Source organism: Brienomyrus brachyistius, unplaced genomic scaffold (genome assembly GCF_023856365.1).
Source record: "Brienomyrus brachyistius isolate T26 unplaced genomic scaffold, BBRACH_0.4 scaffold64, whole genome shotgun sequence".
NCBI lineage: Eukaryota > Metazoa > Chordata > Actinopteri > Osteoglossiformes > Mormyridae > Brienomyrus > Brienomyrus brachyistius.
This window is the reverse complement of record NW_026042339.1, coordinates 519794-546252: the sequence shown is the minus strand read 5'-3', so window position 1 is coordinate 546252 and position 26459 is coordinate 519794. Positions and strand designations below refer to the sequence as shown.

Below are 26459 nucleotides of genomic sequence, written 5' to 3'. Positions count from 1 at the left end.
TATTTTTTTCCGAGGATGAGGACCCTGTGTTGCGTGATCACCAAGGAGGCCCCAGTACCTGTGTGGTGGCCCACAGGATGCTCTCGCACACGTCCGACACGCCGAAGCAGAAACACTCGGTGCAGCCCTCAGGATTGCTGCCCCGCAGGTTGTAGTAACCCCACTTGCAGGTGTTGCAGTCGATGCCCATGACGTTCTCCTAAGGGAGTCATTGCAAAGCTCCATTACAGCTTCCCCCGGGTCACACGAGGAGCTGTCTCACCCGTCCCGCCTACCTACAGAACCCATTACCTTGCAGACACACTCTTCACACGGGTCGATGTTGACGCTGCCATCCAAGTTGCAGGTGCAGCGACTGCACGCTGGGAAGTCCCTGTACCCGAAGGCACAGCGGTCGCAGCGATCGCCCGCAAATCCTTCTCTGCACAAGCACTGTCCAGGCCGCAGGCCTGCAGAACGAGGGACGAGTGGGTTTGCACCTTCAAGGACGGAGGCCCGGCAACACGGCTGTGTACATCCCCTATGTCTGGTGCGAAAGCATACAAGACAAATCCCTGACCTTGTCCAGCCTTGGCTTGGTTGTCGTCCTTGACACAGCTGAGACTCTGTGACCCGCTGGGATCACAGTGACACTCCACACAGGGGTAGTCATCATACGGGGAAACCTGCACAGGATAAACAAAGTGATTTATGCCTGAGACCCCATAATCCATCTATTCCAAATGGCCTCCATGACCACTTATCTTAGATGGTTGGGATGACCCTGAGCCATGCTTTCGCACCACTATGTTTCTGTAAAATTCCATTTAAATGCAAAGAGTGGTGTTTCCCAATCTGGTCCTTCGGGACCCACAGACAGTCCAGGTTTTTGCTCCCTCCCAGCTCCTTTGCTCAGAAGGAGCAAAAACATGGACCGGCCGTGGGACCCCGAGGACTGGATTGGGAAAAACTGGCATACAAAGTTCATTCGACTTCCCTCAAACTCCGAAACCCAGCAGCCTCTATGACAGTGAATGGTGCTTTATATTCCATTTTTGTTTTCATCATTCCATCAGTCCATGTGTAATTTTGAAAGTGCGACACAGAAGCCTTTGGGTAAACCCACGGAACAGAGACAAGCACCTACCAGATGGGGTCTGAAGAAGCCATCGGCACAGGTCTCGCAGTTCACTCCTGCCGTGTTTTGCCGGCAACCGAGACAGACCCCGCCCCCGGAATAGTGACCATGGGTGTTCAGGCTCATTCTGCGGTCGGCCACCGTCTGATTGTAGTAGCAGTCATCCGCCTTGTTGTGACAGTTGCACTCTGCGGAGCATTAGGGTCACAGGGTCAGCAGAAAGTGACGTCGACCATGGGGCAGGAACGGAAACGCGTCTAAGTCAACACCCAGGAGGCACATCTACACCAACAAAGCTTCAGCAAATGTACCTCAGCAGTAGCATCAACCTTTTGAGATACGGATAAAATGGGTTTTAGAAGCCCTGCGCTCAACCTAGTTGATTTATTAAACCGCGGGTTTATCTAAATTATATTTTCCAACAGCTTTGTCATTCGTATTTATCTCGCATTTTTTCATTTGTTCAAGCGAACCCCCTTTGTGCAGATAAAGTAACATTAGAGGTTGATTGCACTGCGCGTTGAAGATAAAGAGGCTCCAGCATTTTCAGGATCGCCGTGGCTTACTCTCGCAGGTGTTTCCGTCGGAGAGAGTTCCAGGTTGCCACGGTTCCTGGTGGTAGCCAGGGCAACACTCATTACAGCTCTCGCCACACGTATTGTGCTCGCATACGCACTGCAGCTTCTGCGGGGATGAGAAGGGGAACAGCGGATGTTTTGTTCAGACCCAGGGGGATATGTCACGTCCCATCTCAAAGCACTGTCAGCCCCCCCGCTGCCATCCGTGGATCCATTAGGGGCCAGCGAATTAGCACTCCCCCACTCTCGTGCTCACAGACCTGCATGCGCACACACGTCCGTGGCTAGACGTTGACGGACGAGGACGCAGGCACGCACTGGGATGCACGCACATACGAAGTTGTTTACTGCATGGGTTGGAAACACGTGGCGGGCAGGGGGGGGCACGGCAGTACGCTGCGGCGAACTCCAGGCCACTGAGCCATGCGTCGTGGAATAACCGGAGGAGCTGCGGTTCGTTAGTACCGCTCATTGACACCGATTAAATCGAAACAGGATGTGTAAACCAGTGGTCACAGTCTGGAGTGACTGCGACAGTCCAAGTCAACAGCTGAAGGCAATTTTTTTGTCATTATTCTCCTGGCCTGCTTTAACTTGGCGAAGGGCTATCATTAGGGGCATCCTGACACCGTCATTAAACAGTTTACATTTATTTAGAGAACACTTTTATCCAAAGCGACATACACCACCAGTCAAACGTTTTTGCGCACCACAGGTTTTTACCACTTTTCCTTTTATTTCATAAACTGCAGATTTTTTATTCTTGTTAAGCATTGGAAAGTTGAGTGAACAACTATAAATTAAACATACGTCAGGTATAAGTCAAATAAAATAAGTTTCTTTTGTAATGGAAAGCGTATATAACACTGCGTGTCTGACATCCTATTAACTGGCTGTGTGGTGATGGCATAGTCAGATTCTAGGCTGTCCTTTAACATTAAATGCACTAGATAACCTTCATCTCATGAAACAGATCAGCATTTAATGTCCCCTGTGGAAAGAATGCCTTGAATTGCTAGAGGAGGTTACTTTGATGAATCGAAGATATATTTTCTGGCCAATAAAGGTACTCAAACGGTGAACACACTGTAAATTTATTTGCTAGCAAAGAATATTGAGTGCACTTTTAGTAAAAGTGAGCAATACGCAAATGTAGAGAATCATTTCACTGGTAGTGTACATCTTTCAGAAAGCGGGGTCAAACAGCCCCCGTAGCAAATCGGCTCAGTAACCCAACAGTAATGCTGGGTGGGATTTGAACCTGCAAAGTTCCATTCAGAGGTATAATGTCCTAACCCACTGAGCCACACACACAAAGAGACAAGCCACACCAACAATTAAATTAGGTTTTTTGCAAAGAGTGATTTCCAAGGTGACGGTACCTTAGTGACGGGGTCCCACGGGCAGCTCTGGGCGTGTCCATAGCAGATGCACATCCCTCCCACCGAGATATCTTTGATGGAGTAGTAGTACTGTGGACACGGATAGGTGTGCTTAGGCGTGGTTAGGTGTGGATAGGCGTGATTCGGCACAGACCCCCACCATGCACCTCTCATTCTCAGACCAAAATGTCCATCAGGGAAGAGCAGAACTTTCACTCAAAGACCAAAAAAATGACACACAAATTATTCGCCTTCAGCACAGAAACAAAATTATTAGCGGTAGTCATAGAATTCAAGGCAGACGGGAAACCTCTGGGTCAAAATAACTAGAAATATTTGTAAAACTATTTATAGTGGACCAGCATTTTCTCCCTATCCAGTTTCATTGTCTTATCACGTCCTGCAACTTTATTTGGTCTTCAGCAGAGTTATTGTATTGCACATAAGTGCAGACACTATTTCAATGTGCTGCTTATGGTTTAGAGCGCTTTGTTTAATAATTTAGGAATGTTATTCATATAGTCACAATAAACAAGTTATTAAATGAGTCTTAAGCCTTCTTTCAGTAATCTTCTTTTTTCTTTGAGTATTGTTGTAGACAGAAATATTTCTGCATCCAATGGCAAGTGATATATGCAGGTATATGTGTGGAGTTTGTGCCTGTTGTTCCCAGACGCACGTCATTCTGGGAGGGGCCTACACTGTAGCACGTACCCGCCGCGTGACAATCGGGTCCACCTCCTTGGGGTCGCGGTAGCTGAGGGTCATGAGGTCAGCGTTGAGTGTGCGGATCCTCTGCAGGCGCAGGCGGATGTAGCGGGCAGAGGTGAACTCCAGGAGTTCAGGCGTCAAGTCGTCGGCGCTGGGTCGCCCGTTCACCAGGGAGGTGTGGATCTGCAGGGGTGGAAGGAGAGCTGCTTAGAGGATTCTGTCCCAAAGCTAGCTGTGCCAGGTCCTGCCCTGTCATTGGCCACATCTGAATTGTATCCAGTAAAGTGGCTATGTGTAGGATCACCACCCATCTGCAACTGACGGGCTAAACACGGTTTAAGAGGAGCATAACCCTGCTATCTACTGTGATTATGTTAATCTGACAGCAGGGGGCGCAATTTGCAGTTCAGAAATAGTGTGATAACAGGTCGTACCTCGCCGTGCTCCAGTGGGACCAGGCGTGAGTAGTAGGAGGTGCAGATGACCTCGTCGTCCCTCTTGTAGGTGGGGGGCCCGATGCGGGGGGGTGACGTTATAGCGGGTCAGGCACTCGGTGTCGCTGATGGCATAGTACTGCCAGGGATGGTACTGCACGCCGTCCAGAGAGCGCTCCAGGATCCAGTTCCCGGGCCGTGGCGAGTTAGCTGCCTTGATGATGACATAGGCCACCTGGAAGACCTGGACACATGGGCGTGGACACAGTCACTCAAAGATGTCTTCTCTGGTGGGGAGGGGTGACCTTGGTCTGGGGATCACTGGTCTCTCACACTTCCATATTTAATCTGCGACCTTGCTGATGCAAGCAGGGCTGGTCTGGCCATCTGGTATACCGGGCAATTTCACGGTGGAGCAACTGCTGTGTGGGCTGGCAAAACTTACCGTGGGGGACCCCAAAGTCTGGGGTCGATTTTTAATCCCAGTCCAGCCCTGCATGCAAGTAAGATGGTGGAAACAGAGACGGGAGAAAAAACAGGCGGTGATACAAGCCAGCATGGTGGCCACATTCAACCACTCCGTGTCCCGATCACACCCCCCCCCCCAGATTCAGCCCTGGAATCTGACACGCTTCCCATTTTAAAATCCCATACCGTTCCAGACTTTCATTTCCAAACTCTGCAAGTGTTTTGACATTTTATGACGCAAGTAGATTTTAAAATCTATATGTTGAATGTATGATGAGTTGACATGCAGCTGGGCTGCATGCATGTTACATACATGTTACATGCATGTTACATACATGTTACATGCATGTTACATGTAAATTCTAGCAACTGCTACTATTGAAAATCTAACCCCTGTGCTGATCGAAAAATGCATCCTGCTGTGACTAGATGGCAACCTTTCTGCCATCTCTCCCATGTTCAAAACGTCAAACAAGTTTACACATACAACCCTGTCATCTCACTCTCCTCAAGGCCAATTAACCTAATTAGTAAATCGTATTCCGGTAAAACATAATTTTTTTTTTCTGCGCGCCAATTCCTCCTAGCATGACTTCTGCCCGCTATTCCCGCTGCGCAGCAGCGTAGCGTGCGTACTCCCAGCATCCTAGTTCTTTGTACTTGTGTACACCCTTAAAATGATGCTGAATAACGACTTACGGACATTTCAAGTTACGAACGGCCAGAATGTAACTCGTTCGTAAGTAGAGGAGTGTCTGTACATAGTAGGCCAGTTTGTCACAATACTATGGAAACAGGGACGGATTATGGGTCGCGAGGGCCCCCCCCCCACCACCACCAGCACCACCACCACAACCACCACAATTCAAGGGCCCTTGGCAGCCAAACGCCCTCCCTGTAGGGTCAGGGGCCCTTGTAGGCAGAGGATCAAAGAATGTAGGCCCTCTAAAATAGACAAACGAAAATACATTGTTGATAAGCGTTGCAAATTGTTTTGGGCTAGGGGCCCCACGGACCCCCTGCACCCCAAGGGCCCCTGGGCAGCGGCCCCGCTGGCCCCGTCCGTAATCCGTCCCTGTATGGAAACACCAAAATTTCTCCCGAGTGTCATTCCTTTTTGCCTCCGAGGCAGGAAGTGGCCCTGAACTGTTCAGTGACGCACCAGGGGCTCCTGATGTAGATGTTCACAGACACCAGAGAGCCCCCAATGCAAGCCAGGAGCCAAATTCCCACCCCCACAACTCCCAATCCACTTAAGCCCACTGCACCCTAATCTGAGGGGGCTGCATTGCTCAACTCTGCACTCTGTTAGCAGTATGTGGTGTGGCCATTTGGTCTATGACCAGGGCACCATAGAGATCTGCTCCCCCCACCCCCGCCCGAGTGCTGGGGGCGACTGTGCTGACTAAGCCTTGGGTTCCGTTTCAACGAGCATTCCAGACAAGCCCAGCCTCCCTAGGCCTGCTCTGGCTGGCTGTGATGAGAGGAATGACAATCACTTCTAAGCCTTTGCGGAGAGGCTCGAATTTCTCACTGCATGAAATGAATCAAACTCAACATTGAAATGAATGAATGGATCCTAGTGCCGGAAAAATCACTTTTTTCGAAAATGTCATAAATTCACATCTTGAAAACCCAGGCAGAATCACCCACTAACTCTTTTCACTGATCGCTTCCATATGGAAACGGAACCTTCAAAGAAAATGGCATCAGCAGTCAAAACGTCTGTCTACAAAGTTCAAATCAGTATTCACTCCGTGAAACGTTTCTTTCAGTATTTATCCAAATTTACATTATTTCGCTTTTTGTTTGTTGGTTACTAAGCAATGCATGCTGGATAAATATTTACTCCATAAACTTGCCTCCAGTCATGCTGTTAAAGTGTTCTGTGTTTAATCTTTAATCTTTCCATAAGTAAATGCTGCCTGGCCTTAAAGGTACATTTACTTTGTGTCGGAATCTAAAATTAAAAGAAAAAAAGCAGTGAATCGTCCTTTCAGGTATATTATAAACACTACAATTACAGGCCCTTGTTTTGTACTTTCCCAAAAACTACTTCTGACAAAATAATTATTTTCATTTAATTATACACTATTTCCTTCTTGTGATGTAAACTGGAATAATGTCACAAAAAAAGGAGCCTTCTTGGCTCTTGGGATACATATGCATTTGTAATCATAAATAATTTTTGGGAATCGTGAAAATAGCTGCGACTCAGATTATCGCCACTGTTCTGCATTAAGCTGCGTCTGGGTATAGCGCACTCCGGGTTCAGGCTCTTACCCAAGGTGATAAGCGTCACCTCAGGCTAGTGGATACTTCCTGAGCGGGCTCATGGCGTCTGGCTTCTGCAGAAGCGATTCTGTAGCATTTGGACCAAACAAAACGACGCACAGCAGCACGCTGGAAACGGCCTGCCGCACTGCGGTGCAGTGAACACCAGTTCATTGAGAAAGGCAGTGGGCCACCGCGGTTGGACCAAGTGATGGGTCTGTTGTTAACCCCCGTGGGTAATTCAGCCATGCCGGATGGAACAGTAAAACCCTTTCAGGCTTGTAAGTGGTGATTAGAGGGTGGGATTGGGCTTTGAACCAGGCCCTGGGGTTAATGAGGGAGTTATAGCAACACTGCACCATGAACTGGGCTGTAATACAAACCACAGGGACATAGAAGAACCTTTATTCTTTCATTAAGTCGGTTAAAATGATGTTTCATCTATTTTACATTGTCTGCAGCTGGCCGAACGTGTATGCTGATGAACTATCAGTAAGGGCTTCGCTGTAAACTTATAATAAAAGGAGCTGTAAGCTTGGAAATCCCAGACACATTAGTGAGTGAATAAGCTTGGAGCAGCCAAATAAAGGATGCCCTGCATCTTGTGTATGTTGGGATTGCCCGCATGTTTGAGTATGGAGTTGGGATAACCCTCATGTTTGATTATGGAGCTGAGATAGCCTTGAATTTTGAGTGTGGAGTTGGGATAGCTTTGAAGTTTGAGTGTGTAGTTGGGATAGCCTTGAATTTCGAGTGTGTAGTTGGGATAGCCCTGAATTTTGAGTGTGAAGTTGGGATAGCCCTGAATTTTGAGTGTGAAGTTGGGATAGCCCTGAATTTTGAGTGTGAAGTTGGAATAGCCCTGAATTTTGAGTGTGAAGTTGGAATAGCCCTGAATTTTGAGTGTGAAGTTGGGATACGCTGAATTTTGCGTGTGAAGTTGGGATAGCCCTGAATTTTGAGTGTGAAGTTGGGATAGCCCTGAATTTTGAGTGTGAAGTTGGAATAGCCCTGAATTTTGAGTGTGAAGTTGGGATAGCCCTGAATTTTGCGTGTGAAGTTGGGATAGCCCTGAATTTTGAGTGTGAAGTTGGGATTGCCCTCACGTTTGATTGAATATGGAGCAGCTCACCCTGTGGGGACCTTCCCTGTCTGGGCACGGTGTGCTCGTCTCTCGGGGGAGACCAAACCCCGCTGTAGCACATTCGACATGTGTGATGTGGAGCCCCACAGAATACACTTATATAAGCCTGTTCACAAGGCATCCACAGGAGAGGAGCAAGGGGGGAGGGAGGGGGTAAGAGAAGAACAGCGATGGGTGGAAGTATCGGGAAACGGTCACGCAAACAGAGCTCTTCCGGCACTCTGCCTGTCCATTATCTGAAGTGGGGGGGGGGGGCAAACAAGATGCCATTTGGAGCACTCACACTGCCTGCCCACCCAGACAGATCAAATGTGCAGCGCCTGGAGATAGCAGCGCTTCTGGGCCGCCCAGGGGAGCCCTCCCCGTGGGCCAGCTGTGTTGTCTTACACTTCCTGGTTTTACAGCCATCTTAGGCCTCCCTATGGGCTCCATAACAGGGTCCGGCCTCCCGTTCCCCAGTAGATGGCATGCACACCACAGTCGTGCATTTTAAAGATCGGGCAAATGCTGGCTCAGTACAAAATAATGGAAGTTTTCCAGTTGGGTGCGGGGGCTTGTTGGGCCTGGTCCCCCCCACCACCACCATGCAGCCTAACAATGCGGTGGCTCATTACTGCTTCCCCTACAAACACCCACCACTCAGCTACATGCCAACTCATCAGTCAGGATTTCTTTGGTACGGAGAGACGCGGCCAGAGCTGAGAATTACTGAAACAGAAGAAGATACTATCATTTCAATTTCAATGGACAAGTAGAGATGAGTGACTTCCATCTGATTCTTTTCAGGAGCACCAGTTATATTCAGGATCTTATACGATCGTTAGTCAACTCAAAGTGGATGATCAGTTCAGTCCAAACAAAGTAGAGAAGCCTTCTAGAGCAGGGGAGATCTCCACAGATCCACACGTTTCCATGGCGGAACCAGTAACGCTTTCCTAATGGGCTTAGCGGGAATTTCTTCTCTAATTTCTGGTCAAGTTGCTTCCCCCATCAACGTTGAAACACCACCGACAGTCGCCCTTGAGGGTTCAAGGTGTGTGAAGCCTGACCGCAGCAAACAGGTCACACGGTCCCCCGCTTCCCAGGATGGGGTGGGATTAAGCACCAGAATTCAGCCGCGATGAAGCCGGCGGCTGTATCGCCAGCACCTGCAACAGACGGGTCGATTTCACCTCACCGCACCCATACACCAAGATTCACCACCAGCGCTGTTCTCCTCCTATGTGCCTGTGTCCGCACTTATCCTGTCCCACCGGTCGACCCCCACCCACCCCCCAGAGGCTGCCCCTCCACCGTGACACCCAACAGCCTCTAATTGCCCCAGCCTCAGCTCCACTACCTTTTGCCGCTCCGACGAGCAGCCCCAGTTTGCATGAAGGTACAAATTAGCGAGCATGCAGCTCAGTACAGACACGTCTCTGCATTGGCCTATGTTGGGCCGCCCCGGATCTGTTTTAATGATCCTTACTGGCATGAATGAGGGGGTGGGGGGGGGGCACCAATGACAGTCCCCTGCATACAGTAACAATGTTAAGCAACTTTCACATCTGTAGGTAAATGCAAGTGAGCATGTTGGCACATCTCTACTGCCCCATAAATGACTAACTGGGAGTTCTGAGATGCAATTAACAACATAATTATATATTAATCGGAAAGTATATGATAAATGTCTTTAAATAGTGGGGGCGGCGCTGGGCTCAGTGGGAAGTACTGCAGCCCGACTCCTCCCGGGCTGGAAGATGGATGGATGGATTTTTTTTTTTTAATTAAAAGAACCAAAAAAAAAATTAATTTTGTTGAGTCTTGAAATAATCACCCTGCAGACAAACCCTTTCTCATCTTCCGTAACTGTAATCCTATCAGGCCAAAACATACTGCGTGGCTACAGCAAGATGCTCCAAAATGAAATCTTATCTGGAAATAAATCCTGGTACCAGGGGCAAATAAAACAATCCACTCTTTAATAACTCTCCATTTCATCTACAGCGCCAAAGCGGCGCGTCATGCATGTGTTTCGGGAGTGAGGGCGGATTTTGACCCACGGCGCAAATCTAGGAAGATGTCTTCATTTTAACACCTGGACATCATCGAGACTCATTGAGCAGTGAGCAATCCCCCCTCTGAATGGGGTATCCATACGGCCAAACAGCCTGCTCTCTCGCTCTCTGGCCCAAGGTCTGCATACTGGTTTATACAGTAACCAGTTCAACAGTCACGTGGGAATTACCGTTCAGGGAATCATGGGCCAACCCTGGCCCATGACTCATTCACATATTTGCTTGCCCCCACCCCCCACCCCAAGTGATGTTTATGTGCTTTACAGGTTTCTGCTGTTTAACCAGCTGGGAGGTTTACAGCCTTAACACAGTAGTGATGAGAAGAGACAATCTTCAGAGACTCAGCATGTATCTGCCTCAACACTAAACCTCCAGACAGCCTGCCGTTCATCGCAACTGGGGCAGCCGGGTGGGACACGTCGCTTGCATTAGGCAACTTCAAAGGGACCAAGGTTACCCAGAACAGTAGATAATGGGCAGATATGGCGGCCTCATCATAACATCCATTAAAGCTCAGAACATTTCGTTCTGATCCACAGAAGCTCCTGGATCTCTGAGTGGTAAGTAGAATAGTCACGCTGGAGACAGCAACCAGTTTAGTAAACTGGTCTTTCCAAATGGCTAACCAGCAATAGGTCCTTCATCAATCAAATAAGTTAATTCATTTTGAAAATTTAAATAGTCTGAATAAACATACCTGAAATAGTTGGAAGTGTCACCATCAGAGAGCATCTTGGCTAATAGTCGGTGGTGTAAGAACTTTGAGTTGTTAACAAAAAAATCAACACCAGGAGTAAAGTGCTTGAGATATTATTGGTCAGAGTCATTTTGCGAAAATCAACGTCAGGTATGAGTAAAAAATGCAGGTGGTAAACTCGGTGGGTGTGTGTTCGCCTTCCGAGACGCCAATGACGATAGTATAACAGGGGAGTTTCCGTGTGTCCAGACTCTTGCCTCCCCATCAGAAAGCTGAGATCCATCAAGCTAACATAAATCTCCAGTATTAGGGGTAGGTGTATCCGGGGGGGAAGGGGGGTTGGTTTACGATCAGCTGCACCTAAGGATATGTAGGGGGCGGTGGTGGTATTTTCCGCGCTGAGGGGTCCATTTAAGGCTTACCTCCAGGCCATTGTCTGGTAGCTCATCAGACAAAGGAAAACCAGCTGCTACAGCGAATATGGACAGGAACGGATCTGATAAGATAGGGAGGCTTCTGGAAGCCCAAAGGAGATTAAATCCTTCTCCAGTAGGAGCACCCAGCTGTATTAAAGCTTGACACAGCAAGTGGGCTCAGAGAAATTCATCCAAAATAGTAAGGGTGTGTCGACACGAGGCCACGGCCATCCTACCTGCCGCAGATCCAGCGTGATAGTGACCCAGTGGTATTGGCGGCCATTCTTGATGCTTGGACTCTGCCACCAGCTGTTGGTCCCATCAATGGCGCTGGTGATGGGATGTCGCTCTGCTTTTGGAAGGGTACCGGGCAGCCGTTAGCACGTAGCTCATTAGGACTGGGAAACTGAACATCGGAGTTGTTTATACGCCACAATGTTTAGTGTTTCTGCTTGAAAATACTCATTAGGTTGATGCCCAACTCATTGTTAGCGCGACTGCTAATAGAAGCAAACAGAGGCTGGCAGAAACGCCACTTTTTCAACCAGCACAGTCTTTTTTTCCGAATGGGGCCCGACCCAACAAAGAGACCATGAAAAAGACCGACAACCCACCTTTGGGGTTGGTGCTGTTGCTGTCGCAGATTCGGCACTGTGGGTTCCGGATGCGCCGGCCGGGAACGTGTTCCACCAGCTTGCAGTACATCTCAGGCCCGAGTTCGCCGCACGTGGCATTGGTGGATATCTCGGCGTTGCTGGCCAGGTTGAGAATGGCTGGGAAAAGGCCTGGGGTGGAGAAGGATACCATGAGTCTACAGGCCATGCATAGGCAACACAGAAGTGCAGTCAGGCCAGGCGGCCATGTCTTGGAGCTCATGGTACGTTTCTAATAAGGTGGCTGCGGCCTTCATCAACGGAATTGAAAGCCGTAGTTTTATTCCGTTTATTAATACTTCCGTTTATTACTACACAGTACTGTCCACCCCGCTGTCTGTAGATGTGTTGCTACGGGTGTCTGTATATGCCAAAACCGAGTAATGCGTTCGTATCAACTGGTCTTGCTAACGATGGCTAACAATTAACTGGGCTAGAACCGGTATCACTAAATGGCTGTCTGACCTGTTATGCTGGAACATGGGTAACCTGCGTCATTTCCAGCTCCAGGTAAATGGGACACACCATCCATCCATCCATTTTCCAAACCGCTTATCCTACTGGGTCGTGGGGGGTCCGGAGCCTATCCCGGAAGCAATGGGCATGAGGCAGGGAACAACCCAGGATGGGGGGCCAGCCCATCGCAGGGCACACTCACACACCATTCACTCACACATGCACTCCTATGGGCAATTTAGCAACTTCAATCAGCCTCAGCATGTTTTTGGACTGTGGGGGGAAACCGGAGTACCCGGAGGAAACCCCACGACGACATGGGGAGAACATGCCAACTCCACACACATGTGACCCAGGTGGAGACTCGAACCCGGGTCCCAGAGGTGTGAGGCAACAGTGCTAACCACTGCACCACCATGCCGCCCCCTGGAACACACCATTACTGCCAATATACTGAAGCACACGTCTCACATCTGTACTGGTGTCAACACCATTGGTACAAGCAAGTGGGACAGGAACCTGGGAAACCCAGGGGTTTTGCGGTTAAGCCCTGACCTCCACGCTTGAAACCACAATCTCCTGCTCCCATCATGTACGACAATAACAAAATATATATAGAAATAAGTGAGAAAAAAATCATGACAGGAGACAAAACCATCAAAACTGTACGAGTGTCTCTATAATGCAGTTTTTTTTGTAATGCAATCCATTTGGGGCCCATCTGAGCACTGCAGACTTTTAAAACGTTGTCTAGACTGAGCTATTATGTGTGGTTTCACTGCGTGACTCATACTGTTTCAGGAGAGCTTTGAAGACCTCAAGAAAGATGGGAACCTACACATGGATGTGCTGTATTCTGCATGGTGAGTGAAAATTGCACATAAGAATTGATTTGCGCAGATTTCCGCATTTAACAACGCTTACAAATGTCTGATCGGCCTCGTCTTCCAAGTTCCTTTGGTAGTGTGTAATCAGGTGGGACATGCCAGAGGTCACAGAGCACAGGGGGTGGGGGGGGGGAGCTAAATTGTTTGTGGAATCTTCCATCTGCTCCATCCCGGGGGGTGAGAAGCCACGCTGAATGTGTGAGAATATCAAACAGCCCGAAAGCAAAAAAAAAAAAAAAAAAACAACGTCCTCACCTCGGTAGGGGTGAAAAACTGGAAGAGAATATAATGGCTGTATTAATATGGTAAGGACAGAAGCAGTGGGGGTCGCATCTGTATGACGGAGCCCTCAAACACAGCAGTTAGAGACAAGCACACCTTCCTCACCCCCTCCCCAGCACCCCTGCCCCCCCCCCCCCCCCCCCATGTAGGTAAAGACCCCCCCGAGGGAGAACTCATCAGCACCCTTCCACTGCTTTTCAATTTGCACGCTTCCTCAAAGCAGGGCTCTTCTTTGAAGATACCTCCTCAACCCCCCGCCCCCCCCCCCCCCCCCCCCCCACAAAGACTTTGCTCTGTCTTCCCTTCACAATGGGTGCCTCTCAATCTGTCCACCCTAGATGCTTACTGATAAGGCAAAATCGGGCTCATATCGTCTCCCATTCAAATGATCCCGCAGGAATTTGCCTCACAGTGGAGCGATTTACATCCCAGGAACTGAAAAAAGAGAGAGAACTGAGAAACGGAAAAACGCAGCCAAAGCACCGATACCCTCATAGCCACAAGACAGACAAGAAGCATCTCATTAATGGCAGAAGAGTCCCGTCCTACAAATCAGAGGCTACATCTAATGCTTCTAATTATCCCACATTGTCACCGTCTTTTCTGGGAGTCTGTATGGAGATCAGTAGGGGGTCATACATAAAGACTGTCCCTGAGAGATTCTCCTTGGGGGGGGGGGGGCATTTGAAAGTCTGAAGTACAGATAAATAGGCAGACGACATGGGGAACTGTTGTAATCACCAGGGGCAAAGGCAGCTTTTTGCATGGCTGACAGAGCCGATTGCTGACTGATAAGCGGCCACTGTGAGAAAGAGGAGCAGCTAATACTCATAATGTTGTATGTTATATGGGTGCTGCGCTAGTGCTAACATGGCTTTTCCGTGTGTTTCCACGCGTGTCACGTTATTATTAATCAGTAACTAAATTTTGCCTGGCATTTAACCACAGACCTATGCAGAGCCGAGTAGGAGCGCGTTAGACGATAAATGGAAGGACTCCAGAAACGAAAGAAGTGCTGGGAGACACCATATAACAGATAAGTAACATTTACTAAAGGGTAAAGCACTATATTCCTAAGGCACCGATAGGTCCTTCTGATATTGGCTCTGAAACACTGGAGAGAAAGTCCTGTGAAGACATCGGGGGGGGGTCATCTATAAATCACAGCCCCCTCCCCAATCCTGTAAACCTCCAAAGCCAAACCGCTGTTGTTCCAGGTGATCAGACTGTTGGAGGTCACCACACAGCACCTGCTTTTTCAGCCTTACATCAATAAACATAGCCCCCACCCCAGAGGAAGCCAAGCAGTGGGGGTGTTCAGTGGGAGGGAGAGTTATAAGTAACAGATCTGGTATATTTCACATGAAGCAAAAACGACGGAGCAGCTAAATCCGAAGAAATTAAACGCGTCAAAAAGATGAAAATTTATGGGAAAGAAGCATCATAAAAATGACAAACAGAGCATGTGTCCCTTTCCAGAACTACTGAAAAATACTGTGTGCCCCCCCCTTCCCCCCCCCCCCCGGAAAAAAGGGCCTCTTAAGACCCTTGAGAAACAGCACCGTACATGCAAATAGTTCTATGCCACTTATAAAAGAATCATTTTGAATATCCCATGGTACAGAAACAGTGGCATCATGATATGCATATAAAAATTTCCAAATGATTGATTTTCTTAATTTTATTTGAGGTGGCACCGACCAGAAATTGCACAACATCGGATCCAGTGCACTTTAATGGGCACTTTATGACTGTATGTGTCCCTCTGCGACGTAATTCTGCGAGCTAATGACTTATTTGTGAAAATGAGCGGCGTGAAACAAAGCGAGACGCCTTCACGTACTCGTCGTAGGTAGTTATGCATCGGGAAAACAGCAAACCTTAAGAAATATAAAAGAATCCACCCCCCCCCCCCGACACTGAGGAGTGTTTTGCAAGCGATTATCCCTGACTGGGAGTGCAACTCACAGTATTTAATGTCGCCTAGAGAACACGTCAAGATCAGGGCGAAGGATTCCTCTGCCGAAAGGTGAGTGCGCTGGGAAACGGTTTGTTTTTCATTCCCTTGCATTGTCTGCTCGCTGCCCGGCAGACCCCAGGGGTCAGCGTCCCTCGGACAAACCGCTATCGAGTTTCAGCGCCGCAGAGCCGCGATCGGGGCTGATCGTGGGGGCCACCCGGGACATAATAGGAGGCTTCAACAGCCCAGTCACTGAAGGCACCTGCGTCAGTGCAGGAAAGATCTGAGCTCCAAATGGTGCCTATTAGCTGTACCGGACATAATATAGCAATTCCACCAGAGTATTAGAACCTTCAGAAGAATTATTGAACATCTCCTCTCAGACAGTGAGAGAGCTGTACTACCCCTTATAAGCAGCAATAACGCCCGTCGCTACCTAAACTTTAACAAGAAAATATCACAAGTCCTGTTAGTAACACTGCAAAGCCCATTTTTATTTAACAGGGAAAAACTCATGCATATATAAAGCAACATGACAGGGCTCAGCTCAACAGTGGTTAAAAAATGGAGGCTTAAAATGACAGCAAAATTGACCAGAAAAAAACAGAAACTTGAGTCTGAAGAAACACGAGTATCGCTAAGACGACTCACATCATTTTCATTATCCTTTTCTCTTTACCCATCCCCTTTTATTGACAGTCATTCTCCGCTCCGTCGTTCTAAACCACAGGAAGCCGGCACCCCCACACAAAGCAGGCACAGGAAGAGAGCCCGATCCGTGCTGTGCGTTGTAAAGGCCAGTGAGGGGGGGGGGGGGGGGGGGGCTCTGCTCTTCTGGTCAACTCGCAGGGTCGTGTTGCCTTTGCCAGGGAAATGCAAATGCACAAAACTGGTATTTTTAAAACCTAAGTAACATACAAGACACTCTATCTGCTTTGTAAACTGTCTACTCAGCAGTTTAGCAGATCAGCGATAATCATGCATGCAGCTCTCAGGTTAAACAAGCAGGGTCCCTAATTCACCCACGATTCAACCAGGGAAATAAGGGAGCGTGTGAAAAGGGACGTCTCAGCCTGTAAAAATCTCTGGGCACGTAATGTCCTTATGTGATCTATACTGCACTCGTGCTGAACGTGTCTCCCTCTAGTCACCCATACACACCATCTGAGGAGGTCGCTCTCTGATCAGTACGGAGCGCGGTTACATAAGGAATATGCCTATCAAGATGTGCAGTCAGAGGATACGACAGCAAGGCATGAAGTTTGTCCATCTATAGTAGCAGTGAATGGCAAGTGCTGAGGGGTACCACTGCCCGCCAGGGACAATCGCCCTGCGTAATTAAGGGAAGGGGCTATAAAGGGGATAAAAAGTAGGGCCAAGAAGGGAACAGCAAGAGCCCAAACCTAACCCAGCTGCGAGGCGTCTTTGAAACAGAAACGGCAGAGGTCAGGACCATCCGCTTAGGAGGGGAAAAAAAGAAAACAAATGAATGACAATAAGTGGAGCCAGATTGTCCGGAGCCGTAGGGGAGCCAGACGCAGTCTCTGCAGATAAGAGCGGCAGAGAGAGAGAGGAGCCTGAGGTCCGGATGGAAAGAAGGAGATCTGCGAGGGAGCTGTTCATCTGACCTGAATGGAGCAGGGGGGGGGTAGATCCTGAACCAACAAGTAGAAATGAAACGCAACTGAGGCAACTGTGACCCCTGACCAGGCCTACATAGGCATGAGGCATCGCAGAGGCCCCTGTGGTTTTCTAATAACCGGCGTTCAGCAGACTAGTGGGCTGTGAGTATAAGGCACACGGAATGGTCAGGGAGGTGTGTGGCTTGGAGTGTTACGCTGCTGTGCCTGTGATTGGAAGGTTGCCGGTTTGAATCCGAATAGGGCAGCAGAGAGCTTTCACCGCTGAGCAAAGCCCTTAACCCCCAGCTGCCTCGGGCAATGACTGACCCGGCCTTCTCAAAGTTGTATTTTTTGGATAAAGGCGCCTGCGTACAGCGCAGGGCAGCACGGTGGGCAGTGGTCAGTCCTGTCGCCTCACACCTCTGGCACCTGGGTTCAAGTCTCCGCCATGGTTCCATGTGTGTGGAGTTTGCATGTTCCTCCGGGTACTCCAGCCCCCCCCCCCACAGTCCAAAAACATGCTGAGGCTGATTTGAGTTGCCAAATTGTCCTTAGGTGTTCTTGGGTGAGTGCGTAGTGTGTGAGTGTGCCCTGCGATGGGCTGGCCCCCCCATCCCGGTTTGTTCTCTGCCTTTGGGATCAACCGCGCACCCCCTGAAACTCTGAATAAGTGGTTACGGAAAATGGATGGAAGTGCGTACAGCTACTAGCTCCGGTTGAGGGGAACACGCATCACATGCCTGACGCAGCACTGTCCCCTTCTGTGTTACACGGGTCCACCTGCCCCGTGACGAGTCTGCGAACTGAAGCGACCTGACAAAACGAAGCCCCTCGCTGCTCTTGTGAACCGGCTGGCTGATAGGTGTCACCGTGAATGAAACGCTCATCCGGCTCCACCTGAGGCCCCGTGTTTGAACCAGGCCACTGCAGCGTTTGTCCTTAATTAACACTTCTCCTCACAGCCTCGACACCACGAGATCACTGTTTAATCTAATGTTCAACAGAAATAAACAAAGCATGGATGTAAGCAAACAGGATTACGCTACCCTGCTATTCACATCCAAGGTCCTCGTGTCCCTTTGTCTCCACAACATACAGGAATGGGTCCAGGATAGCAATCTTATATGCATAATTAATAGGATCAAAGACAGAAATACCATTCAATGCCTAACGTAAAGGTATTAATTGTTAATGGTTGTTTTAAAGCACCTGAATGCATATACGCGGCTCCAACAAATGTCCATTTCACAAAATAACATTATATGTCTTTGCTGCTATTTCTTTCACCACGCACAGTAAGGACTGTATACCGGCCTCAACGTCGGCGAGCATACTGTCCGTTATCATCAATTTCTATTTGTACCATCAATCAAAGGACTGGAATTCCTTTCAATATGCGGGATCCCCTTACAGGCGCGCGCGCGCGCACACACACACTCACACACGCACGCACGCACGCATCCATCAAACGGCGAATTTCGATTCTCCACACAAATGTACGCAATTCGCTTTTTGCTACATCGTCCGACATTTCACTGATGTTAACTGTGGTAAGATCCCCACAAAAAAAAAATATGTAAAGAAAAAGAAAACTAACTTCGCTCAACTGAAACAGTGCAATTCTAATTGTACTAAGTAGTATTTGTAATAATTTACAAAAAAAATTAACCTAAAATAAAAAATGTATTAGTTATTATTTAGTTACTAGGTCAAATTCCTACAAATACAAGTAATAAAAAGAATCGAGCATACGAATGAAACTGTTATCATACAATGAACTTTTAAATGGGTCACAAGACCTATAATCGGATGTGTTTTATGTACAGTGATCTTACTTGTGGCTAGCACAATGCACAGTAGATTCAGAGTTCATAGGACTGCAGTTTTTCCAGCTCACCTCGTTGCTGGCATGTCACTAAGGATGCACCCAGAAACACGACTGCAAGGCAAGCCCTCATCTTCCTGATTTCTCATCAAAATGAGAAATGTTTCTGCTTTTTGTTTGTATGGTTTTATTTTCTTCCTACGTTGTTTTCACCGAGTCGATCCTTTCTTCTCAGTGGCTTCCAGAATCAGTCCCCCCCCCCTCCGCTCTTGTCCTTCTGCACTTTCATTCACCACCAACTTTTGTCCGAACTTTTCATCCCATCCCGCTACAAAGTGGCAGGCTCTCTGGAATGCACCATTCCTGGGCCGAGGGGGGTGTGCACAACAGGGACTGCGATCGGGGCTGAATTCATTATCCCACCCCCCAGCAAACTAAGAATGCTAACAACGACGGCGTAAAAATAAAAATAACCGAACAACAACAATACTGATGATGAAAATAATATTATTGCACCTTGCGACCCTGATATATAAGCGACGTTGCATCCGTGTTACAGATGCTATATTGATGTGCGAAAATGTTTTAATGGTGTTCTAAAATTATTTTTAGCTTATTAAAGTAGACACGTTTCAAGTGAGCGTATAGATCATTGCAATTAGTTCTCGTCGCTGGTGCTGTATTCTGCAAATGCAAATATTCAGTCTTCTGCCCTATTTTATTGATCGCATTTTGGTACTCATGTAACTTAGGTCTGTTTTTGCTTTGAAGTTGTTGTCTGTTGAATCAAAAGGAAGTCCATCCATCCATCCATCCATCCATCTTCTGGCCACTTATACTGGGTCCCCCAAATAAAATTGGGGTGTGAACAGACCCCATTCACTGTGTTGTCTTCTGGGTCAGCTGGCAGCAGCTGTCACTGCATGTTTGATGCTTAAACGGATAAGAGGGACAGAGCCTATATCTTCAACAGATTAACTACACACACTCAGGTCATCTGGGTGCTTATCGGCTTGCCCCGACAGGCCCCGTTTTTTACTATTTAGCCTTTGGGTCCAACTGATACATGATGTAACAGCAGTATCAGACTCCCAGTCTATAGGAAGATCTTTGGGCCTTAGCAGTGGGTTTTAATGGTAGGGATTGTAGCTGGATTGCAGTTGGGCATTTAGTTAATTTACGGAGCCAGAAAAAATAGACATATCCTTATAAATATACGAAATTTTTGAAATGAGGGGAAAAAACAAACATTAGGTGTCAGACTTTGTGGTGATAGTTTGCTTGCTGTACCAGCAGCTTCTCTGATACGGCCCTTTTTTATAGGAGTTAATTGCCTGACTAGTCTGCAATAAGATGAAATTTGTGTTCGGTGGGGCTCTCATTACCTTCAGGGGCAGATGGGGTGAGAGTGACTAAAGAGAGAGAGCCTCTCTGTAAGCGAGACTGCTGTAGAATGTCCAGTAATTGATCACAAATTAACCTGGATAGCGCGACAGTCACGTTGGAGCGGGGACTGCGGGAACATCAGTGCGTGGTTATGCTTTTACTTGTAATCAACTGCTGGCCCGGCGCTGACTTTCTGGCGAATGTGGAGATTTACTTTCCCGGTCGATCTAATGAGAGATGCTAGCGGTAAATTAAGGCTGAACGATAGCAAAACTAAGCAAGTTCCGAGTTTCGTTGCAATCCGATTTATCTCAGCACCGAACATAATTCCCAGTTATTTAAAAGTAAGTAGCCGTGCAAATGATCCTTCACCCAGCCCGATCAAATAGCAGCAGAAAGAGAACCCGAGGAACACTGGCGACGCCAGAGAGGAGCTTGGGGGCGCTTTAGCCCCTCCTACAATGACACTCCCCCCCCCCCCCCAAAAAAAAGTGCTTTTATATCATATTTCTGTGAAATCTGTAAATATCTGTAATCAAGAAAGATCTTTTTGAAACATTTTCATGTGCTATCAGAATATTTTTCTTTATATCGTGATAATGATATGAAGAAGTAAAGTTAAAAATTTGATACTTTGGCTTCGTAGCCGTTATTTCGGTTCGTGTCTAGTGGTGTTTATTTTATTATGCTACGTCTGTTTATTTATTTACAAAGTAAAAGTCTGAGGAATGCCATTTTCTATTGTTCTTTCCATCTTGGTCTTTTACTCTAACGCAGAGGTGTCAAACTCCAGTCCTGGGGGGGCGTAACCCTGTATATTTTTTTGGGTTTCCCCTCATTTAAAACACCTGATTCACCTCCTTGTGCTAATTACCACACAGCTCTTGAGCTGAATCATTTGTGGTGGAACAGGGAAAGAACTGAGCTACACAGGGATCCGGCCCCCCAGGACTGGAGTTTGACACCCCTGGTCTAGCGCATAAACCTAAACATTGTGTGTTTTATCGAATTCCGCCATACAATATAATGCAGTTTTAAATTATATATATAAACTTTGTTCTGTTGTTTATAGGAACAACAATAATCCTCAGATGGCCGACAGACATGAGACAACAGCCAGCTTCCCGTGAACACGATTCCGGCCGCAGTTCACAGTGCCCCGCAGCCAAGGTTACCACCCACGCATTTCACCTAATACTACGGACCTATACTTAGCAAATAGCCTGTGTTGTTATAACTGTCTTGCTGAGAGAAAACAATGAAGTTATATACTGTGGTTTGTGGTTGAGGTTTGCCGTTTTTATACATTTATAGTGTTTATTTTTTTGGCCAAAATGTTATTTATGCATTTATTTAATTAATTGTTTGTTTGTTTTATTATTGCTTCTGTCGTCGAAATTAACCGAGGGGACCCCCCACCCCCAAATCAGCCAAATCTACTGGTGCAAAATCCCCCCCATGGTACCTGCAACATTAAATCACTGGCGCCCCCCCCCCCCCCGCCCCGCCAAGGGATCGGACTTACCACGAGCGGCGGACCTTGAGAGAAGGAACACGGAGTCTTTGTGTATCTGCTGTACTAGACTAAACCTGCATCGAGTTTGGATATTGCGGAGACATACCGGGAAGTACCTTGAAGTGTCATTTTCGCATTAGAAGGTTCTGCGTGGAGACCGGGCGGCTGCATACAAGCAGCCATTAGCGCGAGATTCTTCCTTTCATGTTGCATTATGTGATCGGAGTTGTCACGCAGAACACCAGCCTCACGCTAAGTTCGGCACATACCTATTTATACCTTTCATATATATATATTTTTTTAGGTAAATATGGTAAAAATGAAATAGTATTCAGTACATGAATCCAATTTTTTTTTCTTGCAGAGGTTTGTCTAGTGGGACCTGTAGTCAGCATCAAGGGTATAACTTCGTTTGTGGGGGTTAAGGTCTCCACCCATTTAAGGGCGTCCAGGGCTGGTTTTCATTATTGGGGGGTTACGACCCCCATCCCCCCATACTTTATGTCTATGATCAGTATTCACAAAGGAAGAACTTTTTGTACTGGCAAACGGCAGTGCTTCATATAGGAGATTACCAAACAAGAGTAACGCAACAAAATCACTCATGAAAGAGTGCTGTGCTTCAGCACAGGATGAAGGTGCCCACTCAGAATTGTTTAGTATTTATTGACGCGGATAAGTCATCAAATGTTTGTAAATCCTATCAGGAGTACAGCCTTCACACAATAACAGTCAGGACGTTTACATGCACAGCTAAGTCGAGCTACGGTTATAGCTCGACGACGCCGTTTAATCGGACTGCTGTCCCTTGTCCCAGTATACATGCACGAGAGGGGAATTGATTTATTGACGGAAGTATGTCCGACTCCACTAGAATAGATGGCGATATGGCTCCGTTCAGCTTGTCGGTATTGGGCTTTTTCCGGTTGACCTACTAAATTACGGAAGTAAAAAATAATAATAATAAGATTAATAACAATAGATGCATGGACAAATGAAGTGACGCGAGCTTTAATTGCGAACTGATCGGAAGAATAGATCCAACAAGATCTATAAGATCTGGATAGCGTAACAGGAAATAAAGTATTTAAGTACAAAAGTACAAAATACCTCGCCTCATGTTGTGATGTCATTCGACACCGGTAGCAGTTTTTATGACAGTGGACACCAGCACCTTGAAGTACCGTACGTTTGTACCTGGTGAGGTGGAAAAGCGCCCTTTAGTAAAGCGGTGAATTGGACAGATTTACAGCGCTGTACATGTCGTATGTGCTGTAAGTCCTCTGCTGTGCTCCAGCTTCTTCTGTTACTTTGGGTTATCTTGGTGTCTTAGTCCGACTTTGAGTCAGACTAACATGTTTACATGTAGGCTACTTTAAAAGTCCTGTTATAGTTGGACCGATAAAGTAAATCGATTTCCTTAGTGTGAATGTAAACGTACTTGAATATCCCTTCATTCTGGAGCCCGTTGGCTTGTTTTTGTCTGCACCACATGCAGTCATCATGCCTGGTGTGAAGATGGTGAACGATGACTCATCCGAACACTGGGCCCTTTTCCACCGCTCTGCCCGTGGTCTTGGCATCACGGCATCTCCAGATACAAGAGGTGGTTCTTGTCCCGCAAACAAGCCATGATTTTGCACTCTGTGAAGTTATTCACAAACTGTGCTTGCGAAGCTGCCAGTTCACGCAATAAACTTTGATCTAATACAGCGAGTGATAGGCAGTGATTTACACCCTCTAGTGGTAAAAACGGGAACGGACTTTCAATATCTCGTTGCGTTATTTTGTAAGACCGGACGCTTTGGGCCCAATGTTTCACTTTAAACAACCAAAATTGCAGGAAAGTCTTCAAAATCCACTCTCCACCTGCTTTAACACATCTTTAAAACGTGTTTGATGTGAATCGCTATGGATAGGCAAATCAATGGTTCGCAGATCAGTCCCTTAACAAAGGAGAGCTGCCTTTTTGACACGTGCATTGTGCGTTTGCCTGATGCGCCCTCTAGTGATACTTTTGCAGAATTCTTTTTTTAAGTGGTCACTGGCTCATTTTAACAGCAAGCGAAATGCTGACATATATTTAATTAGTACGTGTTTATATTTCCTGAATTCTGTATATATAAATGATGCTGTTTACAGCTGCAAATGTGACTTGCATGCATAAGAGCTACGAAGCTTCTCCTTAAGGAAGTGATTCATGTGCTTGGGGGCCACCTGCTGGGCCTTTGCTGGGGAAGAAGGAAGCCTTTCATTGGCTGGACTTCCTAGAGAAATCATGTTTGACTCCTCCCCCAGCACCCTCTTTTGCATATTGTGCTCATGCACCGTATGAATGGCTCATTAATGTTGACTTGTTACATTGCACAAAAATAAATAGCTAAAATGTAATGGCTCAGGAACCAGGAGTCTGCAATGCAGGAGAACAAGAGTGGAATGGCAAAATGACTGCGGATGATGATGTTGCTTTGATTTTAAGGGTTAAAGGGGTATTTCTTTTAGTTAATGGTTGGATTGAGCAAGTAAGGAGGTGCTTAAAGCCCTCCCCTAAGTGAGTATAACTATACCAGAGCATATATGGGGCTCAGCCAGCCAATCGAGGTGATTCCAAGCCAAGCTGACCTTTGTTTCTCTGTTATGGGGCTGATGGCATGTCTCACGTTATCTGCTTAGGGTACCAGCTGGAGGCATGCAGGACCACACCTGTGGGACCACTCAGATACCCCCACGAATTATGCCAGGGGAGCGAGAACCCCAGCTGACTCAGTGTCGGCTCCAGAACAAAATCACAAAGGGTGCGCTGGAAATTTATGAGCGTGCATTTCGGACCTTGCATTGACTACCTCCTGGGGATTATTAATTTGCAACCTTGTTAACCCCGGTCTGAAAAGACTGAAATCATGGTGCCCCCTATGGGTGGCAGGTCAACATCTCTAATCGAAAGGTGAAGCATTCACTCCTTCGAACGAGTCCATAAACACGGGCTATACCGCTTATCCGACTCGACCATTTGTATTCCTGCTTCGAAGGCTTGTCTCTCCCGCAGGTGGGACCTGGTTAGGCTGCTGGAGGTGCTTAATCACCCGCCTTGTTGTTGTCAGCAACACAATCGGTTTTTATTCTCCGTTGCGGCTTGAGCGGCCCACACCTAGTCTGCTCTCTTCATAACTGCATTAGGCTGGCGCTCAAATAACATCTCCGTTTCTTCTCATCTGTCGGAGAATTACGAACGGCTTCCTGCACTCCGCGCAACTGCCTCCGCGGGCTGTCCCACATGGAGCCGTGCATCTATTTATCACGTTGTTCCAGTTTATCTCCAGATTTATACATCTATTTACTTTAAACATTCCATTTGCCGCCCGCCTCGCCGCCTTCCTGAGAAATTACATCTCAGCGATCGCGTTCCCCTCCCCGGCATGTAAACATAATATCGCACTTCGTTAGAGCCGGCGACGGCTAAATATTCGGTGGGCGACTGACACATTAACGGGGAGTTAAGGCGAAGGCGAGGCTGCCTAAGTGGGAGGAAAATAACAGCATTCGTGTACGGGGCTCCGTGGAGATGCTTATCTCGGTTTATTGTGGAACGTGGCTGGAGGGTGTAGTGCGCCGTCAGCTCCCCGTCACACTCAGACACCTATTTTCTTTCATATGTGGTTAAGGGGTGGCGCCACCTGGTGGTGAGTCGTTATGCGAGTGTCGGAAATGGGAAATGCCAAAATGGGAAAACGAATAAACAGATCGGGAAGATGGAAGAACGGGATGAAAATGCCGACAGTTTCAGGCATCAGAAGTCCTTGACCAAAAGAGGCCGCTGAAGGAAGGCGCTGGTGACTTTCTTCCTGCTTGCTTTGCATTTCGGCCACAAAGCTTCCCGTGTGCGACTCCACTGTCCCCCTGCTCATCTGAAGATCTCTGTTCCACCACGAGGGATGACTTCTGGTTAAGAGTGTGGCTGAGGGCATGCCAACGCGCAGGCTGTTTTTTTTTTTTTTTTGCGGATGCGTGACAAATGCCTAAATCCCCAGAAACACGGAGCAATGCGCAAAGCCTCCATTAGCCCAAGGTGGAGGAAATGCAAATGGGAAAGTGTCAAAATGGTGGAAAATAAACATTTCCATTTGTAGCTCGTAAATAATAAATAACTAGCTAGAAGCGCATAATCCGCTGCTCGACTTGGTGCCACAGCCTCTTGCCTTTGATCTCCGGCAGCAGATATCGGGGAGGAGAGAAGGCGGCGAGCGATTTGACGCGACAGGTATAAAATTGAAAACAAATACGGCTGTATGCTCCTTAAATCATGGGCTGCTGTAGCAGCTTTCTGTGTTTACTGCTACCCTCTGCAGGGAAAAGTGTGATGGATGGCATCCTTAAAGACTGCCCCCCCCCCCTCCATGCTTTTCTCTAGGATGGCACAATTTTGATCTGGTGCAGTGCTGGACACACGTGACCCACTCCCTGTTGTAGCCATGGACCAACCTTGATGGGAGGTGGCACTGGGTGGCTATAAGCATTTTTGGATAGTTGAGGTGGGGAGGGGGTTCCAGAAACTGTTTTTTTTTTTTTTTTTTTTTTAGAATAGCTGCCTTTTGGT

At 47.5% G+C, this 26459-nt stretch overlaps 1 protein-coding gene and 2 long non-coding RNA genes across 3 annotated transcripts in view; 1 reads left to right on the top strand and 2 right to left on the bottom strand.

Moving 5' to 3' along the window:
• Positions 1–19259, bottom strand: part of LOC125725270 (laminin subunit alpha-1-like) — a 45768-nt gene extending 26509 nt beyond the window's left edge. Inside the window, 12 exon segments of the mRNA XM_049002034.1 lie at positions 59–199; positions 292–449; positions 560–665; positions 1127–1305; positions 1684–1801; positions 3078–3167; positions 3792–3971; positions 4223–4312; positions 4314–4466; positions 11515–11627; positions 11893–12063; positions 19036–19259. Of these exon segments, the coding sequence (XP_048857991.1) occupies positions 59–199; positions 292–449; positions 560–665; positions 1127–1305; positions 1684–1801; positions 3078–3167; positions 3792–3971; positions 4223–4312; positions 4314–4466; positions 11515–11627; positions 11893–12063; positions 19036–19096 (1560 nt within the window). The 5' untranslated portion in view covers positions 19097–19259.
• Positions 10582–14557, top strand: LOC125725292 (uncharacterized). Its single transcript, XR_007387415.1, has 3 exons — positions 10582–10725; positions 13189–13250; positions 14505–14557. It is a non-coding gene; the product is annotated as an uncharacterized LOC125725292 (long non-coding RNA).
• Positions 19260–22593: 3334 nt separating the features above from the next.
• On the bottom strand, positions 22594–23563 carry LOC125725291 (uncharacterized). The gene is made up of 3 exons (XR_007387413.1): positions 23307–23563; positions 22976–23062; positions 22594–22799 (listed from the first exon to the last, which is right to left on the bottom strand). It is a non-coding gene; the product is annotated as an uncharacterized LOC125725291 (long non-coding RNA).
• Positions 23564–26459: the final 2896 nt, after the last annotated feature.